Source organism: Asterias rubens, chromosome 7, assembly GCF_902459465.1.
Source record: "Asterias rubens chromosome 7, eAstRub1.3, whole genome shotgun sequence".
In the NCBI taxonomy this organism is placed as follows: Eukaryota; Metazoa; Echinodermata; class Asteroidea; order Forcipulatida; family Asteriidae; genus Asterias; species Asterias rubens.
In genome coordinates, this window is record NC_047068.1 from 19,691,334 (window position 1) to 19,701,574 (window position 10,241).

The following is a 10,241-nucleotide window of genomic DNA, read 5'->3' on the forward strand; positions in this document are numbered from 1 at the left end:
AAACTCAATCCCAAAGCCCAGTTCATATCTTCACACCAACTTGGAAGCGAATTTCTCTGCGCCACATTTTAGAAAACAGCACACACATGATTGCTTGAGTCGCATAATTTAGCTTTGAATTCACTTTCACGTGAAGTACATTAAAAACCCAGGCTTTAAATTAATCATTGTATTTATCTCACTGTAGCACAAAACCTTAATGATAACGAATTGAAGCTTACAGTATGATAAAAACACACCAACTGTATAAACAGTTGATTACAAACTAATTATGAATTCACAGTATCTGTGAGGTAGGCCTATTGGTTGTATTACAAAAAAAACAAAATTGGGAGTACACTAAGTCAACCATACCTGTAACTTCACTTTAGATCCATCAATGTCCACAACCTTATTCTGTAATGAAGAAAGAAGAAGGAAGAAAACAAATATTTAATGATGAAATTCACCAGTAAAATTGTGAAATGTATTGAACAAATGAATTACTAAAATCTAAAACATTGCTTTGCTTTTTTAAGCAATTTTTTTGGCTCAAAATATGTAACATACTCCATGCTAATACCAGACAGTTCCTTCAAAAATCAAAACTGGATTATTTGCACATCATAAACTAATTATGTCAGCTACGAAAAGAAATGTAACTGTACGAATGTAAATATACAAGATTGGTAGTAGCTGAAAAGATATTCGCCCAACTGTGTTCATGCTTTGTGTGTTCAGCCAATACATGAAATAACAAACCTGTGAAAATTTGGGCTTTAACCCGTTGTGTGAGTCAGGACAAAATGCACACGTGTTCAGCATGTGCACATACTGTGTATTAGTACACATTGTCCTCGATTTTTGTCAGGAAAAAAACAGAAATCAGCTGTTTTTTTTAGATTTTCATATTTATCACTAAATTCCAGAGAAATAGTTCACAGAAAAACATTTATCTTGTAAGAATTTCATAATCACTTAAAGGCTTTCCGACTAAACTACTAAACATTTTGTATAATAACATCTTTCAAATCCTGAAGGAAAAAAAACGGTTTTGTCTTAAAAATACCACTACATTTGGTTCCTAAGGTAATTCAAGCTAGTTTCTTTCAGCATAACATGCTTATGAAATCCACTCACATCACAAAATGAAATATCAAGACTGATGCTTTGATTGTCTTCACTTTTACCGGTTAAAATTTACAATTTCCATAAAGTGCTTGATTCTTGCACTGGGCATCCCAACCGTACAATGAACCAAAGTCCATTGTCAGGTTCCCCTTAAAAAAAATGTTCAAATACACTTCAACAAATCTACCGTTTTATACCAGCGAGATATTTTTGACGGCTGATTTTCCTCAGATGCAACGGAAATATCAATGAAACTCTAGAGGCATCTTAGACGCCTTCCTGTTTTTGCGATGGTGCACATCGTTAAATCAACAAACCACATAACATCCTGAGGAGCATTCACCCATAGGAGTGTGTGGAGCACAGTGGCACTAATGCGTCAGACTAGTGTTTGCTCAGGGAATTACGCCTCTGAAAAATTAATTTGCCAATTACATGTACGTGCTCGGTTTTGATTTGTGTGGGTTTATTTTAGAGAGGGAGAACAGAGTGTTAACATGTTATCTAACAAAAACACAAACACGCTGCACTAAGAATAGCACAATGGAAAAACAATTCTGATTCCAATATAAGAAAGTGCATTCAAAAAACCAATATGCCAATAGTGTTAAGTTGCTTCACATGGATACGTACTGTACAATATACATGTATACACGTTCATGTACGTGCATTGGGCTTTGTAATCCCACTTCATACTTCCTGCGAAGGCTTCAAAGTAAATTTGGCGTCATAACTCTGTTTTCGCTGCGGATGTTTCGCAAGAGTTGCACTTTAAAGTACTTGCTCTTCCAAATAATTTGTTGCGAATTTGAGAATTGCGAAATGCGCATTTCCAGGAAGGATGAACCGGGCTCTATACCATGTTAATTTTGAGGCTGATCGCGTTTTACCAACCATTATAGTGTCTGTATGCAGACCATATATACACGGATGTAGGCAAGGGAAAGGCTAATTGCCTTTATAACACCCCTTACAAGTATTCTGCCTGCTCATTGGTTTAGAGCGCGTCACATGACATGTCTTAGGTTTGCTAGACGACGGCCATGTGATAGTGCGTCGGTTTGCCGTGCGCTAGTCCGAAGACTAGCACACTGCGTGCAGTACCCAGACGTCCGTTGCGTGTACGAGGATGATACATTAATAGTCTGTAACCATTTTGGATTGCACGACACTACATGCAGCACAGTAAAAGTTTTTGCAATCTGTATTCGCGTCGTCCGTGGATTGTAGCATTCAGGTCTGTAACTTAATAATAATAGTACAGTATTTAGAAATGTTTTGGGTGTTATAAAACAAATATTGACTGCTTTTACTCGTGCAATGGTTAAAACTATGACTCCCGAGGTGATCCCCGGAGCGTTCTATTTTCCCGTTCGCCTCGGGAAAATAGAACGCTCCGGGGATCACCTCGGGAGTCATAGTTTTAACCATGGCACTCGAAGCAGTCAATATTTGTATACTATTCAGCCTGTACGCATGCGTGAATGTTAGGCTAATTTAACTCCATGCCTGTTTGATGAGTGAATGTAAATTAGCATATTTTATGGGTAGGCTACAGATGCTCTTGGTGTCCTTTGAAAGGTTCCATATTTCATGGGAAAGGTGTTTTGCTTTGACAGTTTCCTACATGAATTATCAGGTCCTGTGTACCATGCAATTCCGGATTTATCAAACTTCATCAAGTTATAAATTCAACATAATATTGGACACTTCAATTCATTCCAAAAACAAGTGGCCGATATCAGCGACTAGAGATGACAATCCTCACCCTAAAATCAATTCCCACTGTTGATATGAAGCTCCCTGACAGGAAGGCACCATCTTTGAACCGCACCAGTAAACACGTCTTGCCGACTCCAGAGTCACCTATCAACATCACCTGCAGGCAACAAAAACACAACACAAAGCTCTGTTTAGTTTAAGGAGAGGGGTGCATTTAATTGGAAGTTGCCGGAAATTCCCTTATTTTGAGTGCGACAACAAAATTCTCAGTGACACACATGCTGTAGTGTGTGGCATGGGTATTGTACTGTGTAGCCTGTAGGCCTACATGTACATGTGTGTACATGTATACATGGAGGGTAGTTAAAAACCCATTGAAAGGTGTACACATTTGCATGAAATTGAAAAAAGTTGTTTAATTGAATTTAAAAATCATGCACTCAGCATGCCTTAAAAATAAAAATAAATGCTCCCAATTCGGCTCTCAATTATTTTGTCCCTCTCACTTTTACACTCTTCATAGACTGTTCACACATATTTCTCGCTTTTACACTGGTCTCGTAAAAACTATCTGGCCGACAGTAAAACTCAAGTATATTTAGTAATGTACAAGCCCTGTCATCTTGTGGATTGTCCCATCTTGAGCCATGGGGCCAATTTCTTAGAGCTGCTTAAAAGCAAACATTTTGCTTAAGCATGAAAACAGCTCGCTTATTTTACATGTTACTGGCCAAAATGTTATGCCATATACATTGATTGTAACTGAGGCTGTTGTTCACTTAGCATAACAATTGAGTGGAGTCTTGGCCGGTAATCTGATTTTACTAAGCAACAATTTTTTTGCTTAAGCAAAATTTTGTGCTTAAGCAGCTCTATGAAATTGGGCTCTGGCGTGGTCAGATATAAAAATTAAAATTGTATGATGATAACACACAAACATAAGACACAAGTTACAAGGAGGCCATGGATGCCATTGCATACATGTATGTTGCCCCCTGGTATTAGCCTTGGTGCCCCTACAGAGGAAGTGCCCTTGTGCAAAATGAATGGCCTTGCCCTCTAATTTATGAAATTCTGGGTTTGATATGAACCTTATCCAAAAACAGCTGCCATCTGCCTCGTTAAATGATTGATTCTCATCTTCCTGGTTCATCTTACAATCAACAATTTAAGCTTTCAAATGAAAAGGGATGCCATTAGGCAAATAAAAAAGGGATTCAGGTTCTTCTTTTTTTTGTCGCCCCATCATTTAAACAAAAATGGCTCTAGAGGTTATTTTTTTTAATTATTTTGTTCGGGTGAAATTGTAAAAACACATACTTTGTAGCTCCTTTTTAAAAAGAAAAGAAAAGGGGATAACAGGAAGAGATGACGAGGCTCTCAAAAGAAATCAGGCGGGGTCGCTAAACAATAGATAGTATTTTGGTCTTATCAAGCGGCCACCCTGTATGACAGGTGGAGGTGTCACCCACGAATCACTGCCTGGCTTTAACTTCAAGAGTGCCCTCCGGAGCAGCCGCCCCCACCCCCACACTCCATCACCTTCTCTGTATCATCAACAACAACAACACCTGCAATATACTCAGATTGATGCTACTAGAGATTCATAACAATGTTTAGTGTGGGTGTCTATTCTGGGCTGGTTTTAATCACGGATCAGACATTGTGCAAAAACAATCAATTTTTTTAGGCCTACATGTATGACACGATGTTCATTTACATGATGCGTATGAAATTGATGACCTGTGCATGCATTGGATTAATTTATGTATCATTCCAATTGATATTACGAAGTTTGACACTTGACACATATTTAAAGTACATTGTACAGGTGTATGTGATATCCCTTGAGTATTCTACATAAATGCTCAGTCTGATGAAAATTATTCACCAACCAAATCCAATGCCAACAAATTCCAACAAAATCTGTATTATTTAACAGCTCCCCTGAGTAATAATGTTCATCTTCAATGTTTTCTTGACGTACGTAGTAACAGTATACATGTAGCCCTTTTAAACTATACGTACGCATACATTGTACGAAGCTTTTAGTCTTTGGTGGCGACTTGCTCACAAAGAAACACACAAAAACATGAAAGCATTTGTTGTTGTAGGCCTACTGTACATGATAATGTGTGCATTCAAAAACAATATAACTTTGTTGTTGGATACATACATATTTAATGTGTGCATAAATGTTTACTTTTTATTGATTCAGCATGGAATAATTAAAGCTTACATACAGCATACATGTTAAATGTACTTGTCTAGGCCAACAATGTACAATGTAGAAATGTGAAACACCGGACAATTTTGTTCTTAAATATGTCAAAGTCAGTGTACATGTACACTGACTATGTTGGATTGTAACATCTGTTTTGTTTGTATGTGACATACAGTGTACAACTATTAATAAAGTATTTAATCAATACACTGTACACAGCACCATCAGAGCAGAGCAAGGCAGGCTGTCACTGAGTGTGTACATTGTGGGTACATCTGCTGTGGCTTTAACAAGTTGACAACATTACTGTGTATGCACAATGCAGTTCAATTATGTCCATCTTTCAAAGTGTCAACACCTTGTGTACAGTGTAAAATGTAAATTTTACTGTGCAAGTTGAGGTGAAAAACTCAAATTACACTTTTGTGCTTTCAACTGTGTACTTTTTTGTAGGACAAAAAACACAATGTCCACAAAGTTACATTACAGTTTGAAGATAGTGATGGCAAAAAGCTTTCCTTACAATATTAAATGAGGTCTGTGTAGTTTTTGAGAAATTTGTCTAACAAGTCACGAAAATCATTTTCGTTTTAGTGAGACAATTTTTTTTATTATAGCGTGTAAAATTGTATGGCCAGAATTACCATAACTGGTTATAAATACGTTTTACATGCTAAAACCGACACACAAATTATTTTCCTGACTCCTGGTGCGTAGTAAAGGAATTCTGCTAATGACATTTAAAACTGCACACTGGTTAAGCATACATGCTGTACTTGAATAATTTTGCACAGAAAGCTAAAACAGAGCTATCCAAACACAAACGTTTGGAAAATATACTGGTAAGTGCTTGATTCAAACTTACATACTGTGTAGTCTCATGTGTGCATAATAGCCATTTGTAATTGTTGGCTTGAAGGCCTTTTAAATGGTTACTGGACAATGTATGTATTGGAGCATATAACAATTTTAACTTAATGTACAAATCAAAATTTAATACAAGTGAATTGAATTAGTTTTAAAAGCCCATGATTTTCAATCATTTTGATACAAAGAAAAAATATTGTCTTGACAGTTCTCCCTGTATGTCTCTGTACAATTCCTTTGGAGACAGAAAAACTAAATTGGTCATGAAAATTAAATGATCTAAGACAATGTCTATTTACAAAGTGTCTGAAGTACTGCGTCTTTATATTCCAATTACATGTGTGTAAGTAAATGAGACACAGACTTGTAGACATTGGTGGCATACAAAGAAACAGATTTAATCTAACTTTGTGTTTGTGGGAGACTTTTAAAACAAAAGTTTAAGGCTAGAGTTCTGAAGACAACAAATTACATAAAATGTAGACTACATACAATCATGAACATGAAGACAATTCAGGCCTTTCTCCTTCATTTTTGAAAGGGCAAGAGCACCAAGGCATTTTCTTCTTGGCAAAGGATACCCTACAATATCAGGAAATTGTAATTACAAAAGCTGTAGCATTTCAAGGGCACCAAGGCAATGACTAGGGGTACGTATGGAGGCATTGGCTTTGTTGCCTCTGTGAAGTACATGTATCATGCCTGACAGTTACACAATCAAATACATTGGGCCTACTCTGTACTATATCAAACAAGAAATTGAAGTTCGTATACTACACCTATTCATGTAGCGCTTTTAAATTAGGTATCATTTGCCTTCATGTACACTGAAGGCCTGAGAGTACTCGGACATTATTATGAATTTCCCCTGTTCACTGGGTCACAGGTAATTACTCAGTCTTGAGGAATACATGCATTACAACAGCCATCAAATGTTTACATTATGCGTACTTTGTACAAATGTTTAGTGTAAAACCCTAGCACGCTCTAGGGCATTACTGGCACTGGGTGATGATAAAGAGAAGCAATTAATGATAAGTAAAAGTGTCTGGACGCTAAGTGCTTTGACAATAGAATTTTGAACCCACAATCTGATGACTCAGCCACCAGAACCTTGAGTTCTATCGGTACACATACAGTTTGGCGAGAGAGCCTATGGATACAAAAACATAGAGTACACTGGGAAAATGAGAAAACCCAGCATCTCTACAACATACGTACAAACTTGTTTCGAATCTAAACATTGCGCTATGCAAAATTGCGGGATGAGTTGAAATAATTCCCTGCATACAGTATAACATGTATATTATCACTGTTTTCAAGAAGAGGCAATTCTTTACGAAATCTATAAATGGCAAATCAATGTTTTAACACATTTTTGACGTTATCATTGACATCAACATTTTCCTTTAGAAAAATATAAAACAATAAAGTTTTGTCATTACACAAATTACAATGTAGCACTAAAGATAGGATAATTTTAATTTACAGTTTTTAGTTTTACGAACATACACAAATTACATTGTAGCACTAGGATAGTTTTAATTTACAGTTTTTGGTTTAACACTGACAGCCAGTGCATTATTTTGATTTTTCACATTGAAGTACACTGCAGTGTACATTGTGACTGTCTGACTGTGCCAAGAACTGTGCATGTACACAATGTATGTGCTTTGAGTTTTCACTGCACACAGACTTTGTTTGCAGGTAACTGTAGTGTAAATTACTCATTAATTTTTATTGAACAAAATTGTTTCGTGAAATATTGCCCAACTCACAAGGCCACAGTCCAGAGGGATAACGTAGCATTGTTATCATCCACTGTACAGGAGGTGGTTGGTTGAGCGATACCTTCCCAACTTTTTACAAAGCAACTAAATACTATGACCGGGGGAACCGAACCCACACTCTGCAGCTGACAACAACAAAGGTCTTGGGTCCAGTGAATTACATGTTTCTCCATGCACAGTCTGATCAAATGGCATTAGAGAATTAGATTCTAATTTACCTCAATGAGATATCCCTTTTTGTAAAAAGGAGTGAAAAAGTGGTGGCGCCATACGGAAAGTTATTCTTTAGTTTAGAACTAGAGTAGTCATGGTAGTGTAGAAAGAAGGGGAAAAAAAGAAGAAGAAAAAAGTGTTGTCTTGATTGTTGGCAGGTTGGGTCCTGTTAGCCCCACTTGTGTGGCCAAGGATAGCTGAATCCTGAGCCACACGTCCACCCCATCTCCTCATGCAGCTAAGGAATAAAAAAAATTATAAACCGGCTGAATGTGTTCACATAACTCTTAGCTTGCTTTGTGTGTATTGAAAAGTGAAACAAATAAAATTTTAAAAAGAAATTTTTAACGATAACTTTGCTACATTTCGCCGACTCTAATTTCATCGTTTCGTGCACGGCGCAGCCATCTTGGAATATGCGAATCAACATGACGTCATCGGCCTGCCGAGCTGTGGAATACAAATCAACGGCTGTTTTATGTGAATTAAGCTTGTGTACTTTTTTGTGATCTACGTAGCAAAAAAGTAAACAAGCTTGATTCATATAAAACAGCCGTTGATTTGTATTCGCCCCCTCACGGGCCAACAGCTCGGCAGGCAGATGACGTCATGCTGATTCGCATATTCCAAGATGGCTGCGCCGTGCATGATGCGATGAAATTAGAGTCGGCAAAGTTATCGTGAAAAATTTCTTTTTACAATGTTATTTGGTTCACTTTTCAATACACACAAAGCAAGCTAAGAGTTATGTGAACATATTCAGCCGGTTTATAATGCCGGGTGGCTCGTAGATAGTGCGCCAGAATTTTTGTATTCCTTAGCTGCATGAGGAGATGGGGTGGACGTGTGGCTAAGGTAAGGATTCAGCTATCCTTTTCCTTGGCCACACAACTCACAAGTGAGGCTAGGGTCCTGTAACCTCGACTAACTGACCACAACATTAATGTAAAGTCACTGAATGTCATCCACGTGCACGGTTATATAACATTAATGCACTGGTCTGACTCTAAATTAATCACACACTGGCAATTAGTAAATACATCACGTACACCACACGTTGTAATGTAATGTACTCGTATTGTATGATATGATACATTTTGTAAGCAGAGTGTCAAAATGTTGGACATGACATGGCGGCTCACCTTGCATGCAAAGTCGTAAAAATCACCGCCTAGCGATCCAGACCGCACCACCCCGTTGCTGTTCCCCGACATCTCCCAAGGTCCTTAAGTTCACAATTGTCCTATCATCTCCTATAATAATCCTTTGCGTCCAGTTTCGGGCTGAATTTGAAGAAAATATGCATTGAAACTGATGACTGTTCGCCGAGCCATCCAAGAAATTAACACACAATAAAAACGCACGACCCCGGAAAATTGACAAAATGAAGAGCGCCCTCTTTTGGTCAAGGATCGAAATGGATTTAGGGTAATTAATTATTTTTAGCCTGACGTCTCAATATTTGTTTCAAGTTTGGTAGACTCTTATCGCCATCTGCGATGGGGATGGGGGAAGGGGGATTAGAATATTTCCCACACTATTTGCCAACCCAAGGTGAAACCGAAATTGGTACAAACAAACAAACAAACGAACAAATCGTTCGCCAACAACAAAAGTAAGCAAAGACATTATTAGTCGCCCCCCCCCCCCGCCAAGAAAAAAAGTATGCCACTGAGTTTACTCAAGGTTTTTCAACTTTTATTTTGACAATAAGCTTTCTACCTTTCTGGGTCAAGCATTCAACAGGTGCAGATGCAAATTACAAAGAGAATTGTCTTTAGAAAAAAACCTTTTATCTCAGAACTTCTGCTCTTTTGACCAGAATGTTTTCTTAGGTCATATTTTTCACTTGAAAGGCACCGATCATGTCGGGTAATAATTATTGTCACAGACCAGCATTCTCACTTATCCCACAATTCCCAACATGCATACAAATATTAAATTTGGGCTAAAATAATCATCAAAGTTAATTGCAGAAAAAACTCACTTGTTGCACAAATTTGTGTAATTTCAGATGTCTGAGAAAGGCTTCACAGGCTTGAAGTTTTTATCAGATTCAAATGTGAGTGAAAAATTACCTCTTACAAAAAAACTGTTACTTCAGACAGAGAGTTATTTAATACTTTCAACAGCTCTCAATTGCTCAGTACAAAGTCTCCTGTTAATCATAAAATATGAGCCTCTTTATGTTTATGATTTTGAACTCTCTAATTTGGAAGAGTTGTCTGGGAATACTGAGCATCGTGGTTGGTGTCCCACGCCACGCCCCTTCCAAAATATTTAAGATGGAATGAATTTAACTTTGAATGGAATTT

General features: G+C 37.5%; 1 protein-coding gene across 1 annotated transcript in view; it reads right to left on the reverse strand.

Annotated features, from left to right (window-relative positions):
- The window catches only part of LOC117293049 (ras-related protein Rab-26-like), a 45,539-nt gene extending 36,247 nt beyond the window's left edge, over window positions 1–9,292 (reverse strand). Inside the window, exons 1-3 of the mRNA XM_033775262.1 lie at window positions 9,069–9,292; window positions 2,879–2,989; window positions 355–396 (exon numbers count right to left, since the gene is read on the reverse strand). Coding sequence (XP_033631153.1) covers window positions 355–396; window positions 2,879–2,989; window positions 9,069–9,140 — 225 coding nt within the window. The 5' untranslated portion in view covers window positions 9,141–9,292. The remainder of the gene's footprint in view (window positions 1–354; window positions 397–2,878; window positions 2,990–9,068) is intronic.
- Window positions 9,293–10,241: the final 949 nt, after the last annotated feature.